Genomic DNA, 23,634 nt, shown 5'->3' on the forward strand with positions numbered 1-23,634 from the left:
ATCATCACTTACCTGAGGGCCGATGAGACCATTGATTCCTGGGAATCCAGGTTCTCCCTTTTTACCCTGCATGTTCAACAGAAGAGAAAATATTAGATACCAGGGCAAAGGTTGCTACTGACTTCCCAAAGCCTTTCACCCCCAAACTCGTAAATCCCTGTAATGCGGGTACGCAAGACACGAAGGCTGGAAACAAAAGCAGCAGACACTGTTTGGATGTGAAACTCCAGCTGCCTTTGTATCTCTCCAGATGGTGACAGTAGCCCCCCCAGAGATGAGGGCTGGTCTCACGCATATCTCGGCGTCTCTTACACTTTGTGGTCCCACCTGAGTGCTGCCCACAGAGGGTCAGAGAAGTGACAGTGCTGAGATACGGTCACGGGAGGTACCAAGTGGAGACACTTGCTGAGAGGCACTTTCCTTGCTGCAGTCTAGCTCTTCACTCCTCCCCAACAAAGCCAAGCAGCATCCCTTGTGCTCCTTGCATGGTCTCACACATTAAGAAAGAAAATAACTGAGGACTCCAGTGCATGGATGAATATAAAAGATTCACAATCTCTAAGTCAGAAACCAGGAATCCAGGAGGCATTTCTAACTAGGGTTGGCGTTGCCACCAAGGGACAGAGCTCAATGACTCCTCTGAAAGCAAAAAAAGATTCCTCCAGAGGAACCAGAGAGCTTCACTCTGTCAGAAAAGGTAAGCCAGGACCTGGAGTACACCCTTGAGACACCTTCACCCACGTAGATGCTGTGGCACCTGTGTTCCCCATGGGTTTGACCTCAACTAGTTCACAGGGAGAAAATCCTATGCAAGAAAAGAAGAGGAAGAAAGGATGGAGTAAGGATGCCTGTAGCACTGGAGTTAAGGCAGAGGTTGGATTTGTTTCTCAACTCAACAGCTGACTTGCTGTGTTACTTTGGACAAGTCACATATTTTGTGACTCAGCTTTCTTGTAAAAATAATCTACGCTTCCCTCGTGTGTAATAGACACTAAATCATTAATACTTCTGAAGTTTTTAGCAATATTCTAGGAGAGTACAAGAGGAGTCATGTAAATATCTGAGAGACAGAGAGAAGTGATTTTTTCCCCCCTCATTTTCACTTCTCACTCAAACTGATTTTCTTTTTAGAAGGATGTTATAATAAACTAAGCAAGTTTCATGCCACTGGTGATGTGACTGGTCATACAGAAATATGAGAGTCAGATATATAATTTTCCCTTTATTTTTCTTTATTGAAATATGTTCAAAAACAATTAGTATAATTCCTGCTGAGCTAAATGAGTGAAAAAAATCCCTAAAAAAATCACAAACAAACCAAGTTTTCATCATATTTTCCCTGTTTTTTTGACTGATTTTCATTAACTGGTGTGTCAGAATCTGATCTTTTCCTTATTTTTCTCATAACAATAAAAGCAGCAGTCATATGCAGCAGAATTTAAGAAGAAAATTCAAAGAAACATTATGAGGTCTTTGGGTATCACAAGAAGTTTGTAGTCATTTCCAGGAAATTATTATTTTTTTTTCTTCATTTCCCTAATACCAATAAAAATCTGCATCATATACTGAAGTACCTGTACTATTCTTGAATGTGTCTTCTATGTTTTAAAAGTCCATCACTTCTCTGTTGGTCAAAGTCGAAAAGAACCGATTTGTAACCTGAAAGACTCATGTCACCACATGATTCAACATCTGTTTTCTAGTTAAAGATGCTCATTTTGCCAACTGCCAAGGTGACCATGCAAGGGACACTGTTAAAATATTAACTGAAATAAATAAATAAGCTTATGAATAGGGCGTACAGTGTGTGGGGTCAGACATGGGAAGTGAGTACGACTGCATGTCACCTCCAGCTTCCTATCAACATGAGAGCCATGCATTAAGGTGGCTGGTTCCACAGCTACAACACTGAGGAGAGCATACAACACCGCGTAACTGATTCCTACACGTCCCACCAGCCTTGTCAGTCACTGGGCATAGTTATCACCCACCGTGTATCTCTTCTTGCAGTGCTTGTGTATCCCTTAGACTTTAATTCAGAGACAGTATTAGGGGCAGGAACCTGATAGAAACACTTTTGATAACCCTTTGAAGGAGTCACACAGATATTGCAAGTTGGACAGCATGAACACACCCTGTTGTGTACTCTATACAAAGCCACAATGGGTGATACCTGCACTAGTGTCGAGGACAACAAAATCCCAATGATCTTTGTAACCTTGCAAGCAAAGAGATGTGAGTACGTGTAGACCTTATTTTGGAGGTCCACAGGATGTGGCTTCAGCATCTTTGTAGCTAAAAGGGCATGATCTGGTTACAGTTTGCTGAACTGCTGCTTTTTGGAAACTCAGTCCCACCTGTAAAATACTACTTGGGGAACCTAAGGAAGGTTGTAGCAGCACCATCTTCTTTCCAAATCCATCTCAAAAGCCGAGAAGGTGGAGGAAGGACATACTTTGGTCCCTGTGACAAGTACACACCGATTGTGCCATTTCCGTGCTGATGGCTGGGCACAATAATCTGCGGCAGCAATGAGAGATGTGAAAGGAGTCTATCCTTTCCTTGGGAATAATGGTAGAGAAACTTCGGCGCTTTTCAAAACGCTGAGAAATCTCATAAAGAAACATATAATTATACTGACAGAGAGGCTGAGAGTGTAATTTCCCATTGTGAAGAGGACATTTTGGTCACTCGGAGGTTAGCCAAAATCAAACTACAACACATTTGCTCCATAACATTACAGCCTGTCTGTAAAGTACAGAAATACTTGCTGGGAGAAATTATACCTATGAGAGCAAAGCTCAGCGAAATGTCACATCGCCTAATAATATGACAGAGAAAACCAGCAATTATGCTGTTACTTATAGTAAGAATCAGTGAAGTGTGTAAGAATGTGTACCCTTTGACTATATGAAATATATGTTATTTGCCTTCATCAGCAATTTGAACAATAGCACAGTTAAAAATGTGTGTTTTATTGGAAATGGATATATTCACCTCACTGACAATTACAGCTTCACTCTGGATTTAATCTACACCATCAATCCTCTTTTCCTCCTTTGTGTTCCTTTGCTTACATTTCGATTTCTGCACATCTGAACTTTGCCAGAGCAGGCAATGTCATCTGAATGCTTCGAGCCCCCAGAAATACATATGAACACGACCATCCATTGGAAAGATCTCTACCATACAGAAGACAGGAGACAAAGGGAAAATATTGGCTCCATTCTGCTAGAGGGGAAATTTTGAAAGATATCATAGCCCAGGATTCTTTCTTACCTTGCTGTCCAATAGCCAGGATGGCCATATATTTTCATAGCATGGTTTTCACTGAGGTTTGGCCTCAGGAACAGAGGTGGATTTGGTACCAAGTACATAGGAAGCATCCTTAATTGTGAATGAATATGACTGTTAACATAAATTTTCTTTGTAAAGCTATATGGGATGCTAGGATTACCCGTGTCCTTTTACCTCTCAGTACTAGAGGAGCCAGGAGAAATAGAGCAGTGTTAATCAAAGCTTGAACTCCTTGAAGGTATCAGCCTTCTTTCACAGTCTCCATATGTATTAGACAATGACAGTAAATTAAGAAGTGAGAGCATCTCCCAAACCTGAGGATGCAAATGCTATTAAAGTTCACCAGCTAATGGGTGATCATGGGGGCTGTAAGGTCATAAGGGCTTTTGGATATTGAGAGAAGTTGCATCTTGGGACTAGCTCTTTCTGAAAAATCTACATAGTTTGCTGGGTAAACTTCTCTCTTTCCCAGGTTATTTACACGTATCTCCCTGGAGATGCCAATCAACTATCTCCTTCCCTTGGGCCTTGAAAGTCTAAGGTGGCCTAAATCAAGGGGAGTTATACATAAAGAAGCGTTGAAACAGTGTGGACTGCCCATTTCCAGTTGAAACTAGCCAGAACGGGAACCTCATATGCAACAAATCTCTTAGGAGAGTCAAGAAGGGGAAAGTCAAACACACGTATTTCTGTCGTGCCATCAAAATCACAAAGAGCTCAGAAGCCCTCCAGGGATTTGATAAATTTATCTCCCTCCTGGCAGCTAACAGGGCTAAACCTTTCATGTATTGGCAAGTGCTCTTAACATGTCTCTGCTGGGTGGAAGGAGTGTTCTGAATCCAGTAGCCTCCAGTTTTAACAGGACCCTTTAGGCTCTGTTGTAAAACAAACATGTAGCACTTACTAAGACTCATAGCCTTGTAATCTTGTTGTAAAGAGTTGAGAAAGGTTCGTTAAGTTTTTTGTGCTGCTCTGACTTCGGGATAAACATTCAGGGGATATGGACACATGAACATGGAAACTTGCCGAAACATGACAGCTGAATTAAAGATGCAGAAGAGACCCCTTTGTAACTCACTCCTGGTGCTGCACTTTTTCCTCTTGCCTCCAACTCGACAGACCACAACACTGAACTTTGCAAATAGCTCACCAAAAAAAGGGTCCTGCAGTGAAATTTTTCTGTTATCTCTGTTTCTACATCCAAGTCACTCTCATTCTGTGCTTCGTATAAATTATTTTGTGCATGAAGCAACTTGAAAAAAGGAGAATTATTATTACTTATCTGCCTGACTCATGCACATTGGAGTCTTTATCACGGAGAAGGACATTCATTAAAGGTTACGGTTTTAAAAAGATATTTTCCATTAAGATTTTTTCCCCACATGACTACTCTTACTATTCTATGAGACTCGTGTATATTTTTTTTCTTTTGTGCTGATAGTTCTTTGATCATGGGAAAATTTTGACAACACAAATTTAGAAAACTAGGCTGCAGTACAGCACACTAAACTCAGAGTGGGTCTAGGTAGCTGCTACCTCATGTCTATGTGGAAGGTACTGTTATAGAATAAATAGATGTTTTCTCTTGGTTTTCTTCTGAAAACCACTTTCACCATTTCAGTAAGAGGTGAATTACTGAAATCCAAATTATTTGGAGCACACTTCAGAAGAACCCTATGTTTAGGCTGGCTTACCCAAAGATCTGTATGCTTTCCAGGACCACGTCATACATCCGCACCATTTGTGTCTCTCAGGTTAAAAAAAGTCAGGTTTATTTCCAACAAATTTTTCAGTAGATCAAGTGTCAAAAAACTTAAGAGCAGAATCTGAGCACTTCAATGCTCTTCAATTTCACAGAAGAAAGAGGATAGGAAGAGGGAAGAAACCCACAAAACCATCCTAAAATGAAACCAGACTCTCAGAGTTCTACCTCTTTTTCAAGCAGTTTTAGTAAAACCTTCTCTGTCATTCAAAGGTCTTACAGGACAGATGAGAACAGCAAAGCTTCTTTCTTCCCATTGTATGCTTTTGATATGAGGGTATCGTCGTCAAAATATAGACATCAGGTGCCAGGCATTTGGAAGCAGCTGGCTAATAAAATGAATATAACACAGTTGCCTGGTTCAGGTTGGAATTGTTATCTCCTGTTGCCAGACAGGATCAAAGGATGGGCGTGAATTGTCAGATTAGCAGTTCTGCAGATGTACTGAGGAGACTGTGGGTATTTTTTCTGTGCCCATAAACCACTTCAAGATGTGCAACTAAAGCAGGCTAACAGAGAAGTGATTTAAATGCCCCAAAGACTATCTGTGTTCTCAACTTATGCTCCTCTTAGTGTGTTTCCACTACTAGGCCACTCCACAAAATGTAAGCAGCCCTCTGATTAGCTTTCCACGTTAAGGAACAATGTCTGTGAGTGTGCATTATTATAATTACATTGAAAACACACGGTCCATATTGGAGCTGCTGGGAAGGGGCTGCAGGAGGGAGAGGTACTGCTGGCCACGATATTTTTGATACAAGCCAGGATGCTATTGGCCCTCTTGGCCACCTGGGCACACTGCTGGCTCATATCCAACCAGCTGTTGACTAAGACCCCCAGGTCCTTTTCTGCCGGGCAGCTTTCCAGCCACTCTTCCCCAAGCCTGTAGTGTTGCATGGGGTTGTGGTGACCCAAGTGCAGGACCCAACACTCAGCCTTGTTGAACCTCATACAGTTAGTCTCAGACCATTGATCCAGTCTGTCCAGATCCCTCTGCAGAGCCATTCTATCCTCACACAGATCAACACTCCCACTCAACTTGGGTTGTCTGCAAACTCGATGCCCTTGTCCAGATCATGATAAAGATATTAAACAGAATTGGCCCCAATACTGAGCCCTGGTTCTTGTCTTAAGCGTGGTCTTGAGCAATCTGTACTACCAAGGCCAGAAGAAACCTTGGGCCGGGCTTCTTCACCCCACTTGGTTATTCAGTCGTACTTGTACCACACATTAGCAGAAGGCCCTGCAACTGTTCCAAGAAATGTGCAGTGTAAGCAGAGGTGATGGAAATTTTTTTATGCAAGTGCAATGAATGAATTTAAATGAAAGATTAAGCTTGCAGTAGCCATCGTAAGAAATTAAACTCACATTTTCTTTACTATAACACAAATGGTGACTCTATAAAGAATATGACTTGTTTATTGGCAACTGCACTATCCCACGCATTCTTTTATTTCTTCAGGAAATAAAAATAACAGGAACAGCAACTTTAGGCTGAAAAATATCATACTTCCTCTTTTCCTAGAAATCTTCGCAAAACATATGACCCTATTCGTGTCAGCCAAACTACCACTAGGGTATTTGGCACAATATGTCATCTTCTATGAAATCTACACACTGTGTAGGTGGCTCCTGCATCATATTTCTAACATTGGCCAACATTGCCTCTGTCCTTGTACAGCTCAGGATCCTTCACTTTCAGTGGACTGTGTTATGAGACATGAATTCCTCTATGAAATGGTTCCAAACACATCTTTAGTCCATTAGTAGTTTGTGCCAGTGGCATTACAAATAACTAAAGTACTACAGGCTTCTAAGAACTCCAACAAAAGGTCATATCTGCATCCCTGTCTGAGGACAGGCGCTCTGTGCATGTGCTAACTTCATTTACATCTTGGTTGAGGACCATAAAGCAAAATTGAGGTTGAGTCATACTGCAAAACAGTAACTGTTTCACCTCAGCCCCTTTGCAGCATGCTACTTGAGAGGGTTCTGAAGTGAATCTTGTCTTGTAATCTGTCCCTTATGTTACAAGATATTAGTCCAGAATAGTTATAAAGTACATCAGGATTCAAATTTTCAGGAGATGTAAGTTGGTGTAGCACCATGTCTGGAAATGTATCCTGCATTAAAAAGCAGAGGGACCAGCCCAGCAGATGGTTAGTGATTTTCATCTGTTCTGCATAGGTCTGCTAACAATACTGAAAAGGGCAAGTCCTGCTTGATCAGCCTAGTAGCCTTCTGTGATGGAGTGACTGCATCAGTGGACAAGGGAAGAGCTGTGGATATTGTCTATCTGGAATTCTGTAAGACCTTTGATATGGTCCTCCACAACATCTTTCTCTCTAAATTACACAGATACGGATTTGATGGGTGGACTGTTCGGTGGATGAGGAATCGGTTGGATGGTTGCATCCAGAGGGTAGTGGTCAAAAACATTGTGCTGCCCACTGTGGTTGAGAGATGAGTGAAGAAGCTGTGGGTAGTTTGGGGGGAAAGTATCCTGGACTGCATCAAAAGAAGCATGGGCAGCAGGTTGAGGGAGGTGATTCTCTGCCTCTTCTCTGCTCTGGTGAGACCCCACCTGGAGTACCACGTTCAGCTCTGGAGTCCCCAACACAAGAAGAACATGGAGCTGCTGGAGTGACTCCAGAGGAGGGCCACGAAGATGATGATCCAAGGGCTGGAGCACCTCTCCTATGAAGACAGGCTGAGAGAGTTGGGGCTGTTCAGCCTGGAGAAGAGAAGGCTCCGGGGTAATCTTCTAGCAGCCTTCCAATACTTAAAGGGAGCCTACAGGAAAGCTGGAGAGGGACTTTTTACAAGGGCATGTAGTGATAGGACAAGGGCCAATGGCTTTAAACTGAAAGAGGGTAAATTTAGATTAGATCTAAAGAAGAAATTCTTCACCGTGAGGGTGGTGAGGCACTGGAACAGGTTGCCCAGAGAAGCTGTGGATGTCCTATCTCTGGAAGTGTTGGAAGGCCAGGTTGGATGAGGCTTTGAGCAACCTAATGTAGCAGAAGGTGTCCCTGCCCACGGTGAGGGGGCTGGAACTAGATGATCTTTAAGGCATCTTCCAACCCAGGCCATTTGATGATTCTATGACTCTAGATGTCCCATTCCTGGAAACATTCAAGGTCAGGTTGGATGGGGCTCCGAGCAACCTGATCTAGTTGAAGATACCTCTGCTCATTGCAGGGGGTGGTTGGACTAGATGACCTTTAAAGGTCCCTTCCAACCCAAACTATTCTATGACTCTATGATTTTTCTGTCCTCATCACAGTGAAGAAGGCTTCGTTTATGCTAAATACAATGGGCCAGGGGTCCACACACAAAGAGCACAGGAGTGTGTGCTCATGCAGCTAAACTTTCCTTCTCACAAAAGAGATGGCCTTTGTCATCCAACCTGCCAGACACAGTCACCCTGCAATGCAAGGACATTTGTGGGAGACAACTACTTGTCATGACCCAAAGGTGTGCTGGCAAACATGCTGAGTGATTCACAAGCTCCTACTCACACTGCTGCTCTGGCTGTTTGGTTTGCTCCCATTCTTGTGTAGCCTTATACTCCTACCTCTAATTACAGATGGAACAGAGGTGAAGAGATGTGAATGTCTTCGAACTGTATCATAGAACCACTTAGGTTGAAAAAGAACCTTTAGATTGAGTTCAACTGTAAACCTAACACTGCCAAGTCCACCACTAAACCATGTCCCTAAGTACCACATCTACCATCTTGTAAATACCTCCAGGTATGGTCCCTCAGCCACTTCCCTGGGCAGTCTGTTCCAATGCTTGACAACCCTTTTGGGAAAGAAATTTTTCCTAACATCCAATCAACAAGTCAAGTCTTACAACGAGCCAGGGCTGGAGGCACAGATGAAACTGAGGCATCATGAATCCAGCTCTGTCCTCATTGCTGGGCTATGCTGCTAGAGAGCTGCCGCGTTTGGGTGGGGGCAATAGAGTTCGCTACAGCTCTGAGCTGTGGTTTCAGATGCTGACCTCAATCTCATATCTGGTCATTTAAAATGAGACTAAAACAAGCATTTGAAGAGATTTCTGCTCCTGGCATTTTAACTTCTAAGCCTGTCTAGAGAAATGTTTTCTGCAGCCAAACTTATATAAGATGGTAATCAATGTCTGGATTTATATTTGTGCTTTGTCGAGAACTGTACTAACGGTGAATCAGTAGTATCTGTGAACCTGTTCTCTCCAGCACGCAGGTTATCCACGTAGATCCACCAAGCCCAGGACTTTGATTCATTCTCACGTATTCAGTCAGTGAATAATGCTCTTTAATTAAAAAAAAAACTAAAATATGTTCACCTAAGATGCCTGGTGACTAATAAAGACCCTTAGGAGAAGAAATCTAACTATCTAGACACAGCAGAGTCTAGGGCTATATTCAAAGACAGTGTGGATCAAATGTCATCTCTAATCAAATGATCATTAGCAGAAGCATTTTGTGTCCTGTTGTAGGTCCTGACAGATCACTGTCCTTTACCCAGCTAATATGCTCTATTAATCTTATTCAAGAAGCAATGTTTCACAGCAGGCTTTAAAACCAAGACAATTCAGAATTTGTCAACTCGTAAGTAAAGCACAGCACAGTTATTTTTTAAAGTGATCAGGTGATATTTTCGAAAGACTGGAAAGGTACAGGAAAACAAGTAAATGTCCTTTTCCACTGTGGCCTTAACATGAGACTGCAGGCCACATATTCATAAGAAGATTCTTAAAAACCAAGCTTACAGCTCAATTTATTATCATGCAATTCGATGAAAAGTCTGTAGAAAGCCACCTACCTACCAAGGAATATATTTCTTCCCTGTACAGCCCTTTGCCCATAACCCTCTCATGCTCTCAAGTAGCTCTTTCACAAACGCTCTTTACCAGCACTGGTGCTGACTGAAGTGCAAAGCATTGCAGGCAACCTCCATGATCTCCTCTATGGATTAAACTATGATCAAGTCTCCATGACTACTTAAAAAAGTAACCCATCAAACAGCAGTACTGAGACTGAAGTGACTGCCTCCACAAAGGTCAAACGGGTATCTCACTTCCACCCTCATCTGTTGTCTAGTGAGACGTTCTTCGCACGAATGGGCTGAAGCAAGGAAAGGCAGGTTCCGAGCGTTTATGTAATGTGATCAGGCCTACTATGAAATTTAGTTTTTGTCAGTACTTGAATATTTCAAGACATAGATCTGAGTCAGAGAAAATCCAATAATTTTTTTTTAACAGGAGGAAACTAAGCCCCTGGTGGAGAATGGTACACCAGCTCCCATTTTGTGAGAGCTTCTGTTTGAGTACAGACCAAACAGAACAGAAAGTAATAAATATTGCAAGTGTCTTTGCATTTAGTTGACTTTCAGGACAACAGCATTTCTCTCAACTTTCAACCTGTCCATATTACTAGTGGCTCTACACGCTGAGTCGTATCAAGAATCCTCTTGGCAGCAAGGAGCAGACACAAAGACAGGAAAGCAGATGACAAAAAAGAAACTTTCCTAGCGTTCCACAGGGCACTGCACACAATCTGTGGACTCCAAGAGGTACTGAAAGTTGCTGGACCATACAGAAGCAAAGCTTTCCCCAGCCTCTTCAGACTCACATTAAACAAAAAGAGCGACTCACCCTTTGACCTGGTAAACCAGGGACTCCAGGCTTGCCTTCCAGACCAGCCTCTCCCTTTAAAAGTGAAAAGTTGTAGAAAGTTAACGGAGTAAGAAAAACTCATGAACTATACACTTCCTAGCTGTTTTGTGCTACTGTGACTGCATGGCTACCCAGACAACTCTTACCTGATAATTATGTTGTCCTGTGAGCAGAAGAGAATAAGAAAACAAGATAGAGAAAAGTGACAATGCCCTGATTAAATACAGAGCACAGAACTATATTTAAATTACATAATTAAACCCAGATTTACCTAAGCAATGCATTTTCACAATGCAATCAATTTTACAAAACCCAATCAACAATGGAACACAACAAACAATTCAAAACCAAGGAAATACAGAGTATTTGCAAATGAGGCAGCAGTGACAGTCTAAAGTGAGATATCCTGCAGAGTTGGGTTATAACTAGAATAAGCTACAATTAAGTAAAAAGTAAGAATGCTGGCATGTCTAAATTGTTGCAAAAATTGTGTTGAAAAACAAACACACATACTCAACTCTTAGTTTTCATCCACAAACTCTTTTAGCCAGGACCTTGTGGCATAAAGCCAACCCCTGGTACAGCGACCATTCTCAGACTCTCATTATATGATAGTTTAAAAATTACCAGTGAGTGCCTCTCTGAGATGTGCTGAGTGCCCATACAGCTCTTCAGGACATTAGGAAATAAGAAAAAAATCAGGTTCTGCGTGACAACAGCCTTGAGGCAAAGTCTGCCTGGGTGCAATGACTGCCCACATCCTGCGTGCCACCTCCATATGTTCAGAGTGGCCATCCACGTCAGGAGACCTTCTCTCAGCAATGAAGAAAACAGTAGGCTGAGGGCACTGTTTTAAGTTCTTAGTGCTTGAATAATTTGTAAGATTTTGCATGTATGCTTCAAATCGGTCTGAGTTTCAGTTTCTGGCAACTGCTAGCAGTGAGAGAATCTACTTACTGGAGGTCCAGGAAGTCCAGGTTGGCCTTGTGGTCCTCGTGGCCCAGGTTCTCCCTACAGAAATGATTTTTTTTTAAAAAGTGTTAAAATATCTGTATGAAAAATTACATGGTCACATTGCTTATGTTGGCCAACTGTGAAGTAACTATACCACCCCATTCCTCAGAGGTCCTGAAGAACCAGTGCAGACACCAGCTGGTTTTCTCCTTTATCCTTCAGCTACTCAAATTATCAACACTCATTAGACTGCACACAGACTGATCCACCCACACTCAGCAAGCATTTATCCATAACTGGCTCTTTGTTTTTCAAAGGTAGCAACTCTACTGAAGACACTAAGCTCTCCTGGATATTCCAATAAAACACTGTGGGCTGGGGTTCAGTGATGGAGAAAAGCAATTCTTGCAAAAAAATAGCTTCCATAGGCATTTCCCCTGAGCCATCACAGCTGTGAAGAGCTTTAAAGTATCATTTATATGATGCACATCAGTATATTAATTAACAGTTAAATACAAATTATGCACCTACCGACACAAAACCAAAACTTAAGTATATTTTATTTATATGTAGGACTGACAGACTGAAGCAACGGGCATCTCTCCCTTATTTGAGTGCCCAGGTTCAGAGACAAACTCAGCATAAAACTCAAATACACTTTAACTTTCATATTAACACTTCCCTGGACTTAAAGAATTGCATAGCTGACTCTCCAGTTTATACTTGTCATTCATGTTGGATCCACCACACCTGAAAAGGATTTTGTCTTTTTCCCTTTCTTGCTTATTTTCTCCACTGTAAATAGGAAAACTTGGTTCTTGATGGCCTGATGATGCTTCTATCCACCTTAATTCTGAAGCATGATTTTACAGCAAAATCTAATCCAACAGGCTATTGAACTACATGAAAGCATCCTTGCAAAGGAAGAATAGATATTGAATCTCTCTTACTTGCTCTCCTTTTGGGCCTTCAGTACGCACCTGCAATAAAAACAGAGTCATAAAGGAGAAAAAGAGGAAGGACAACACAGGAGGTTCCAGGGGTGTGATAGTCCCCACACTATTTTTCACCTATGGAGTGATTTGTGTGGCTGTATAAACAGTGAGAACTTAATTCATGATCTCATCGGTATAAATAAGTTAATTAATTCCCCAGCTCTTGTCTTATTTTAAATTACAAATTTCTATTGAACGAAGAAGGCATCACAGAAATATCAGGCCAACTTTGGACATTGGGCACGATTCAGGCCTTCCTTTGGCTCCTCGATGCAAGCCCACCTGGGTGTGACTGACAGGTGTCAGTCTTCTCTGCTTGTTCTCCACCCACCTCCTGGAACTTTAGGCTCATTTTCAACATTTATACGTATTTTTCAAAATCTCTCGGCAGCTACTCTCACATCACTAATTTCACGTTTAAGCAGGACAGTAAAAGGCTCTTTCCCAAACTTTTGCTTCCAGAGCTCTCTCTTTCTCCCTCCTTTGCCTTCTACGTGTTCTGGGTAAGGAAATTGCCTGCTGCCTTTCTCGTTATGACCAGGGAGCTTCTCGTTCTCGTCTTTAGCACTGAGCCCTGCTTTGGCAAGGTGCTACAGTTAATGTTGCTGGTCTCAGTGACCCTTTAATACTTCACACCAGTAGTCCAAGTGTGCTATTTCCTAGTTTTAATCCTATTATTTTTTGAAAGAAAAAGGAATATTCCCCAACTGTTTTGCTACCAGCCTCTGCAGAACTTAATTCTAGACCTCTCCTCTGCATAACTTTGTGGTAAAACTTACTTCTCCATTCACTTGGAGTTGACCTCTTCATACAGACAATACTGACCTCTGGACATCTTTATGTCCCTGCTAGCGATGCCTCTGGGCTCACTGAAGGCATTGCTGAAGGCAGAGGGATGCACAAAGGCACGTAAATCTAGTGCCACAGCAAAGACCTCTCCTATTTTCTGGGTTTGCTTTTTTTGTCACTGCTTTCCTGATTTCACCACACCAGCTCCTAATTACCTCATGTTTTACCAGGACTTTTTCAGATATAATATGAGGAAAGATCATTCTCCCTCCTCAGAAATTGCCTTTTTCTGCTCCCTTCCCAGCTCTCACATCCAGCGCACGACAAAGGCACTCAGTAACTCAACTCAATTCTGAACATCGATTTGCTTTTATAACTTTCACAGGCTCTGTTTTCCAAAGGCCACTAGGCATCAACTCGACAACTGTCCTGGAAACCACACCGTCCTGTCACAATATTGCTCTCTCTGATGCACCTGAGGCAATACTTTCATTGCCTCTTCAATTCCTAATCTTCACATTTCAAAAGCTCCCAAAATTGCAGCAGTGTATCTCCTTGTTGGAACCCATCACTCTCCTTCTTCAAAAATCCTCACTGCCTTAAACTTCACTTTTTTTTGAAAAAACCTTTAAGAACATCTCTCATTTAGTAAACTCCTCCCATCTCCAGCTTCCACCTACTCTTCTCATGCAATAATCCCTACAATGTTTAAGAAAGCTAAAAATAATTCTTACTGAAGAGCCAGGCAATCCTGGAAGTCCTGGTTCACCCTGCAGGGAAACATGAAAGAAATAAAAAACCATAATGTATCACAGAACACAGCATGGCACAATACATAACATAACACAAAAGAAAAGCAAACCTCCGAGCATGTTTTCCAACTGCTGTTGTACATTCTTATTTATAATACTAGTCCATAATTAATAGATATGAACACGCAATCCAAATTAACTCTGTTTTCTCTACCCTGCAGCTGAATACATGCAGGAACTGGCTGTGTTCTGTGTTACTGTGATGTTACACATTGATTTTAATTACATTTAGTAACTGAAAATGAATGATGCACTAGATGCACCATAACATTAAATTTGAGCTCCAAAAATCTTAGAATTGGTGTACACATACCACACAAATAAACCTGATGGATGCTCAGATCCCTAACAGTCTGGAGGAGGGATATTTAGGGGTAAAATGTTTTTTTGCTTATTAATGACCAAAAAAAGTCTTTGCAAAGAAAAAAGTCGGAAATGGTACCATCTTCCCCAAGTTATTTTGTTGACCAGAATCACGCTGTAAGTGTTTGCGGACACTGCGATGCTACACCCTCTTTACATGATTTATTGCCATTTAGGTTATGAATTTGTTCCAGTATATTTTTTTCCAGCAGTGTCCACTATTTATTATGCGTTAAGGCGAAGCCTCCAGAAGGTACTTTGTTTACTTTAGGAACAGACTAATACAAAAATTATCATATAGCTTCCTTTCACATTTTATTTATTCACTACTCATGCATGTCTCCGAATGACCCAACATATGTTTCATGCTATTTCCTCTTAAGGGAAGTTTAATTACTATTTGTTGCTAATTCTAAAGAGTTACTAATTCTAAAGTTTGCACTATGGCAGAAGGACTGAAGAGACACACATAAGCTGCACGGAAAGTAACAGAGCTATCTGCTCAACATCTTCTGGACGTACCAAATGCAGCCACTTCAGAGACATGGATGAAGTGTTATGAACTCAAGGCTCCTCTCTACCACACACATGCTGGAGCACAAAGATCTTCTTGGCACTTATCACCTCAGAGGATGTGGCCTGCTTGTAGGTACTTCTGAAACTTCACCTATGGCTATTGAATATGAGTGGGAAAGTAACGGGAAATAGAGAGATTTGCTTCTGATCTCTGCATTCTTGGGTAGGGCTCACTGCCTCATCTGGAGGAGAAAAAAAAATCCAGATTTGGGCATGCCTTTCCACTCATGCCAAAGAAGCAGGTAGGAAAAATCAAAACCACCGCGTCACCTCTAGCAGAGAGGGAAACATAAGGCTGCCCTGGAAACTCTAACAACTCTGTAAAATAATGAGGTAAAAATTGCTGCTGAAAGCAGTGAAAAATGATTTTGCAGGTAAGAGGGTTAGGCTCGTTTGATTGGCACTTCCTGAGTCAATTCTACCTCTCCTGGGTCAGAAAACCAGCATCTACACAAAGTTATTGACATTTCTACCCATCTTTCTTAGGTGAGGAAGATTTCCTGAGCCAAACTAGTCTCTACTTCCTTTTACTCCCACTATGAAGGTTAAACTAAGAGTAGAGGAGCTACAACCAGACACCACTTAACACTCACTTATACTCATTTCAGACTGAAGCAACGTCAATAAAATGAAACATTTAAATATATATTTGCCCAGAGAAGTTGTGGATGCCCCATCCCTGGAAGTGTTCAAGGCCAGATTGGATAAGGCTTTGAGCAACCTGGTGTAGTGTAGGGTTAGAACTAGATGGTCTTTAAGGTCCCTTCCAACCCAAACCATTCTACGGTTCTGTGACATACGCTTCAGTTACACACAAATGAGATAAACATTAGGCCAACAGTCCTGATACTTCCAGCACTGGGGCCCAAGGAGGAATTAACAAATGTTTGTCCAAACCCCTCCCGTGCATCCCATCACAACTCACCTTTTCTCCTTTGGTCCCACTGGCACCTGGAGGGCCTGGGCTGCCAGGAAGGCCCTATAAACAGGTAAAATGAAGAGAAAAATACTTGGTTTACATACCGGATGTCAACAATTACCATTCCTTTAAATTACAGGGGAAACATGAGGCTGCAGGTTAGGGTATTGGCAGCACAAACAGTTATGTCCCATTGCACTGGGGTAGGAGCTAATACAACAGATGAGGCTGCTTTGGCTTTGGTGTGCAGAGAGGAAGGGGAATAAGGATGGAGATGCCACAGCAGTCACGATAACAGCAATCCAATTTCAGCTGGTTCAGAAGGATTGCAGTTCAGGGAGTACATCAGTGTCAAACACAAAATTTAGGATAAAATTCAGGCATGAAGATTTGCCCAATGTTAGGTGTCTAGACATGAAAAAGGCACAAAAACTTCAGAAAAACTCAACTACTGTAATAGGGTGTCACTTGGAGAAATTGTTCCTTAGAAGTAGTAAACAATCAGCATCCGCTTTCACATCCCTCTGCAATTTCTCACTTCATCCACATTTGCTGCAAGTATAAACCAGTCCCGTAAACAACATAATGGGCATAGTGAACATAGTTCATTGTGATTCCAGTGCTGCATTGAGCACTGGAAAACATTTCCATCTTATAAGGATAGTGACAAACACTAACTAGACGAATACTTCTCAGTATAGGGTAAACAGTGGCTGAGGAGCAGAGAGAAAGTCATGATTAAGTGTCAAATCTCCCATGGACAAGCAGAGAAAAATTTAGTATAATAATCTTGATCACCTCACAGAGAGGAAGGTGCAGATTTAACAATAATTAGGATTGTTAATGACACTATACCTCACCATCTATATACAAAAGACGTGCCTGATACGGAAACAAAAGTACTTCTCAACAAAATCAAGTTGAAACTCCGGCTGCTAAAAGGGCAAGAGCAAGAACAGTCCTGTGGGATCTACAGATAGTGCATTTAGACAAAACATTATCTGTCTAATCAGCAGAAATTTACTGATCTTTTAGCTCATTTTCTGGTTTCATCTTGTCTTAAAAATGTAAATAGTTCCAAGTCTTTCTTATTGAAAACAAACCAAATATATTAAATCCAGTTCTTCCTCTTTCATGTTGTGGGGAAAGAAGAGTTTATAAAAATCAGGCTTAAACAATTGAATATTTCCATATGCTTCCTTACGTCTTTAATGAAAATTAAGACACACATCTAATCTATCACATTTAAAGAACTTGCATTTCCTTTAAGTGTATATTGCATCATAATTTAATTCTAAACCAAACAAACAAAAAAAGAAAACTGTGCCAACAAAGATCCTTAGAATAAGGAGTACAAAAACTGCTGATGCAGCAGGGTCCTGAAATGACTCAGCTGCCACCCAGGATAAATCTCAGTTTTAGAGTCAACTTCCACTCACTCCAAAGAAAAGCCTTCAGTCACTGATTATTTGCCACATACCTGTTTCCCCTCCAAACCTGGCTTTCCAGGGAACCCATCTAGGCCTTGCTCTCCCTGGAAAAAGAAGAGAAAGAATCACTGTAACTCAAATCCGCGGTGTTTAGTTCACCATTCTGCAAGAGATGTCTGTGTTGTCCACTTCAAGAGCAAGGAATAAGGAGAGAAATCCAAGCCAGCCCAAGAGAGAAAATGGCTAAAGTCCCCACATCCATACTATGAAAAGTTGCTGAGAGCCTCCAACCAGTAACAAGGAGGTGAACTAAGCGTAGTCAGTAGGAAACTTTTATCCTCTCTGACTTTGCTACCTGTTGGCACCAGTCTATCTAGAAAACTTAGTACCAAATAGCTGGGGTGTGAATTTAGAGATAAGAAGCAGCTGTGTGCCAGCTTTCCACGTGGGCATCCTTCCTCTGCTTGCTGAGGTGGGTTCGTGTAAACTGGACTAAGAGCACCAGGAGAACATTAGCCCAGAAGAGCTCTTACAAAAATAATGAATCCACAATCCAGCAGTAGTTCGGTTTTACCCAGTTAAGAAAAACCTTTCATTTTTCACCTTTGCTTTCTGTGACTTGGGGGAACAATTAATCTATTCCTTTATGTCTTCAGAGTTGGACAGTCCACAAAGTCCACAGGCAATCTATCCCACTACTTTATTTTTAATACTTGAAGATACGTTTTTTTCTCCTGAACCTAAACCTGACTTTTTCTTGCTACAGTTTCAGACTAGTATGTCTTTCCCTAACCTCCCCCCAGAGGCCATCTTTACAATGGCCTTTTATGTATTTGAAGACTTACAAAATTCCCCCTTCAAACTTCTCCAGACTAAACAACATCAATACTTTCAACTTTTCTTCCTGGGCATGTTTTTCAGACCTCTGATCATTTTTGTTGCTCTCATTTGTGCACTTTCTAATTTTTCCACATCTTCACTGTAGCTAGGTGCCCAAAGATGGACACAACTGAGGCTAACACTGAGCAGAATGAGTATTTCATGTCTTATAGAGTATTCTTATGTTTAAATCCCAGGATAATGTTTACTTTTCGCCAAACCCCCTTCTGCCGGATAGCTCCTTAATCAGTTGTTTCCAATCCGTAGCAGTGTGCAATTTGTTGTCCTACACGTATGAAGCATCTTGCAGGTGTCCCTTCTTAATATCATCTTCTGTTTTGGAGGATTGTGTTTTGAAGACCGTTTTGAATCCTGATCCTGACCTCCACTATACTTCCACGTTCAAACTTAACATATTCCATACTGTATAATCCAGGTCGTCCATGGAGATGATGACTAGATCAATGACGTGCTTCTGCTGAACTTTGTTTTCCTCTTACAGATTGTGGCCCTTGCCCATTCCAGCCTCTTTAGTTTAAAACTCTTTGAAATAGGGACTTTCTCTTACTGCGTAAATACTTAAACCTCCGTAAAGTGAAACACTGATTTTTGCTTGGATCCTGCACGGATTGCCAAACACACACACACTACTACTGTTAACATGTGCATGCAAAAACAAATTCTGCAAGTACAAGGAGTGACAACCAAATATTAGTTTTATTCTTTTTTTTTTAATGTTTAATGTTTCAGACATTTTAATTCTGATTACTGTCCCACAGGATTCCTGTTAGACCTCTGATATTATCTGCAAACCCACACTTACAGCTTTGGATTTAATTAGCTCCTTTTGAAAACTACATTGATTCGGCAAGTCAGAAATGGATTTGCAAATCAATTTATTTCTTTTTCCCGTTTAGTAAGTCAATCAGTCTTGTAAAAGAAATGTTATTTCAAAATGATGCATCCAAGGAATGAAATTAGAGACACCTGTACCCTACAGAAAGCAGATGAAAACCAGTGTCACACATTCGGATCTTCTTGCTTTTGGAGTAATAGTTTCCATATCCATGGTTTCCTTTGCACTGACAGAACAACAAGTATCCTGAACTTGAGACTTTCAGTAAGCGACAGTCTGGTGGCTTGCTGACAAAACGCGCAGTATATTCTCAGGGGAATTTTTAACATCAATACACCGCAGCAACGAGTACTTCACACATGCTGGTTTAGCTGCCAAAACAGAAAAGTGCCTATGTTCTTACTGCTAGTAATGGGGCTGGGAAAGGCAAATGTATTATTTATACAAATGTATACGATAAAGTTGTTTGAGAACAATCCAAACGATTGTGTTTTCAGTTATTTCTTCAGAAAAATCTGTCATTATAGGTATTATTTTTCCATTCTTCAAAAAAGGCTAGAGAAAGATTTTGGTTTTTTTTTTCAAAGAGAAAGAAAAAAAACACAATAAAAATTCTATTCTCAAATTTTCATTTCAAGACTCCATTTCCTTCCCCTGTGCTCTACTGGTTTTCCTGCTTTTGCTCAGTGGAACAAAATGGTGAAGAATCATAAGCAACTAGGGGAAATCCCCAGTTTCACACAAACTTTAGTGCTGTTTTATGACCTCTACCAGGTAGAAAGTGTAATGATTTGTTGGAAAATGATTTCCCAAGAGTCTGCAGGGCCCTGGGAAAGAGTGAAGGAGAGTAAAGCTCTGCACAGAGGGACCTGACAGCAGCAGATCAGCCCTGCTGCCTCCTAACATGAGCTCTTCTCCAGCACAACAGACGAGGATTTACTGGATGGACACATGCTTCTGGAGCGAAAGCAATGCACCGTGCTGCATCGAACTGCTGTACGTGCCTAAATTAACATGCCAAGTATTGCTCACATGTATGGCTTATGCTGGCAGGGAAGTGCATCAGGCTTCTCTCTGCAGAGTCTGTCCTGGGGTCTGCAGTCAGCCCGCCAGATGCACAAAGACATGAGATATCACCCACACTGTGCAGCGGCTCCCCTAAAGTGCAGGTGTAACCAACAATACTGGAGTTGAAAACCTCACTGCAAAACTTCACCATTTACATCTGAGGTCCACAAGAATACAGCAGCAAGATGTATTATGGAATACTTATCCTTTTTTCATACTAGGGTGCAGATTCAACAGGCCAACATTCCATGCATGGGCTACTGCTCTCATCTAATATAATCAACACTTTTTTCCTCAAGCACAAGGAAACGCAGGTTGCGTAGGTGTCAGTATTCAACTTACAGACTGAAAAGCAGACAAGGAAATATTTGGCCCGCCGAATTTACGCCCACTGTTTTCAGAACAGTACTGACGGACAGAAGTTAAAGCAATGGCAGTGGATGCTGTGAGACCGGCATTAAAGCCTGGAAAAAATCAAAAGTACAATTGTTGTAGCAGAGATCTGGCTGATCCAGAAAAAAAAAAAATCAAAAAGTGAGCTCTAATTGTGAATATCCTTTTAATGAAACAAAAACCTAATTGGTTTCTTCCCCACTTTAATCTTCCTCCAGCTTAGTCAGCTGCCTGCCCACACACAGCTCTAGCCTCCTTTCCCATCACGGTGATGTCAGAAAGATGGATTTTCTTCCGGGAGCCAAATATTCCAGTAGATTAGACAACCTCGCCTCCGGAAAAGCAGCGGAGGCACTGGCTAGACACAACACACTGAGCCAGTCCTGCAAAGGGCTGAGGAAAAAGCACAAGGAAGACAAAATGCAGTTCAGCCTCTGGCCCTGGCGCCAACAGCGGGATAGATAATATGGAATACGGTCGTGGCTACTTTATCATAAACAACAAAATGGACACTGGGAACAGACACATTAACACATGGAAAAGCAAAATGCAGTATCTCACAAAATCGATCATTTTTGTCAGTAGGCAAAAGCTTAGTGTAAATCTCCAGGTTTCTTCTCCAGAAGGAGATGGAGACAAACAAATGGGAACAAGGCCACGCTAGCAAGCTAGTAACTCCCTCCTTTGCATAGACACACATAGCCACGTATCACTAAATACGGTTTGAACACAGGCAGAGCTGCCAGAGCAGCACTGAGATATTCCTGTCTCAGGATCAGCTTGAGACATAAGCAAGACAGAACATTGTTCAGGGCTGCAAGCCACTCAGAGCTGGCAAGAAAGGAACTGCTGCCTGTTTTCCTGCAGGAGAAATGAGGGTTATGGGTTGGGCTGAGAGTCTGGTGATGCCACATCTCCAGCTGCTTGCTGGGGCGCAGGAAGGGGCCAGCACCTGCTTCTTTTGGCAGCAAAATGTGGTTTTGGTGGCATTTCTGGGGAGGCTTGAGCACTGCCTGGCAAGTATGCAGCAGGAGTGTGGACACATCTGAGGTCCCTCTGAACACAACGAGTAAACCGACGTAACAAAAACCTTTGTGTCTGTCCAGCTCTCCTTTTAAATGCTTATTCCAGTTATAATAGGCACTTGGCCTCTTTCTTGAACTATGAATGTGGTTCAAATCCCAGAGTGTCTTGTGCTGTGTAAAACAGCCATTCCCAGACAGGAGAGAGCAGAGAACTGGGAAGGAACATGAGTTGGATGAACCCATTAACATAGAAACTACCTGGTATTCATTAAAAACTGAGTTTATGGTGATGAGAGAAGACAGAAATGTAGGAAATTGGATAATTTGAGCAACTGGGGTGAGATGGGAAAATGTTGGATGGAGATGTGGTCAGCAGCAGTTGATGGTTATTCACAACTCTCAGGTGGTGCACTCTGCATGGACACCTCACTAGATCTTCCCAGTGACATACCTGCACTCCACTCCTCCTCTCTCTGCTCCATCCCTGGCTACACACAGACAAGAAGTCTCTAAATGTGTGTTCAATAGACAGCAGAGATCTGTAAAACCCTCCTGCACTCCTGTGGAAGGTCATTCCAGAACACCAGGAGGTGCAGTGCCATGAGGAAACTCCATCATGAATCAGTTCCGGGGCTCCTAGTCTGGCAGCCCATCTCACCTAACCGGCAAAGATAAAGAGCAGCCTGGCTTTTCCTAGTGTGCAGCAGGAATACCTTGTCTCCTCGTGTTCCTTTTTCTCCTCTTTCGCCTTGTAGACCCTAAAAATAAAAGAAAAAGAGATTATAAAGCTCAATCCAAGTAGAGGTATAGTTACCTCCTCTGATTATTCACCAAAACACTGTGCATGTCTGCACAACATATTCAAGTGAACCTCAAGGACGTTTTCCATGTTGCCAGTCCTTGAAGTTGGCCACAAGTGTGGTCTAAGCAGACTCACAGAGCAGGGATGATCCATGGGCCCAAGAACGTCTGTAATATTATACTGCCCACAGACACACGACCCTCCTGCCAACAGCAGCGTGGAGGGACAGGGAACACACAAGAGCTGCAGATGGTTTGGAACACAACCAACGCTCTGCATTTTTCATGTTGTCATAAACAATGAGGACTTAAGTGGAGGACAATACTGATGGAAAAACCTACTGCATAAACAAGCAAGAATGCCCATTCCTGGTGGTTTTGGATGCGGTAGCCAGGCAGACAGCAGGTACCTCTGAGAACTGACCAGTGACGGATAATCCGTGTCCCAGAGGCCAAAACACATTTTTGCACTATGAATCCCATGTCAGTGTTCATCTGGACTGCATAATTCATCTCCTCCCAGGTACACTAGAACCATTTTCTGGGGCTTAGTTTGATGAAAGACAGCGATGCTAATACAGGCAATCCATTCAATGGGCAGGAGCAGATTTCATCTTCCCTTGGAATGGGAAGTGCCTTGTATTTTACCTTTATTGTAGCAACTGAGCAACCAACTAATGACTATAGGCAGACAAATATGCTCAGTCAGTAGTGGCCTCTAAAACTGCCAAAGCTTAAAATGCTTCTTATTCTAATAGCACATTTGTATTTAAACTTCAATTTACTGTACACTATAGTGGAAGCTTACCTCCGAGGTAATGAAAGCTATGTGTCTGGGTTTATTTGGCCCGTAGGATGAGTTAGATAATCCAGATTTTCAGATTTCAGGCCACGGTTGACTGCGAGCAAACTCTGTACAGCCCTGTCCATCTCTAACAACCCAAACTGAGACTGCACAGCTTCCCACGCAGTGCAGAATTAACTCTACTATTTCCAAAAAGCAGATGGCAGGAGGTTTAAAATGTGACTCCTTTAATGCACTAATAACTGT

At 41.9% G+C, this 23,634-nt stretch overlaps 1 protein-coding gene across 1 annotated transcript in view; it reads right to left on the minus strand.

The window, feature by feature from the left end:
* Positions 1–23,634, minus strand: part of COL22A1 (collagen type XXII alpha 1 chain) — a 215,783-nt gene that overhangs the window by 74,252 nt on the left and 117,897 nt on the right. Inside the window, exons 16-23 of the mRNA XM_086609339.1 lie at positions 22,496–22,540; positions 17,612–17,665; positions 16,138–16,191; positions 14,196–14,231; positions 12,628–12,657; positions 11,681–11,734; positions 10,703–10,756; positions 13–66 (exon numbers count right to left, since the gene is read on the minus strand). Of these exons, the coding sequence (XP_086465465.1) occupies positions 13–66; positions 10,703–10,756; positions 11,681–11,734; positions 12,628–12,657; positions 14,196–14,231; positions 16,138–16,191; positions 17,612–17,665; positions 22,496–22,540 (381 nt within the window). The remainder of the gene's footprint in view (positions 1–12; positions 67–10,702; positions 10,757–11,680; positions 11,735–12,627; positions 12,658–14,195; positions 14,232–16,137; positions 16,192–17,611; positions 17,666–22,495; positions 22,541–23,634) is intronic.

The sequence above is a fragment of the Tauraco erythrolophus genome, chromosome 3, assembly GCF_009769465.1.
Source record: "Tauraco erythrolophus isolate bTauEry1 chromosome 3, bTauEry1.pri, whole genome shotgun sequence".
NCBI classification, from domain to species: domain Eukaryota; kingdom Metazoa; phylum Chordata; class Aves; order Musophagiformes; family Musophagidae; genus Tauraco; species Tauraco erythrolophus.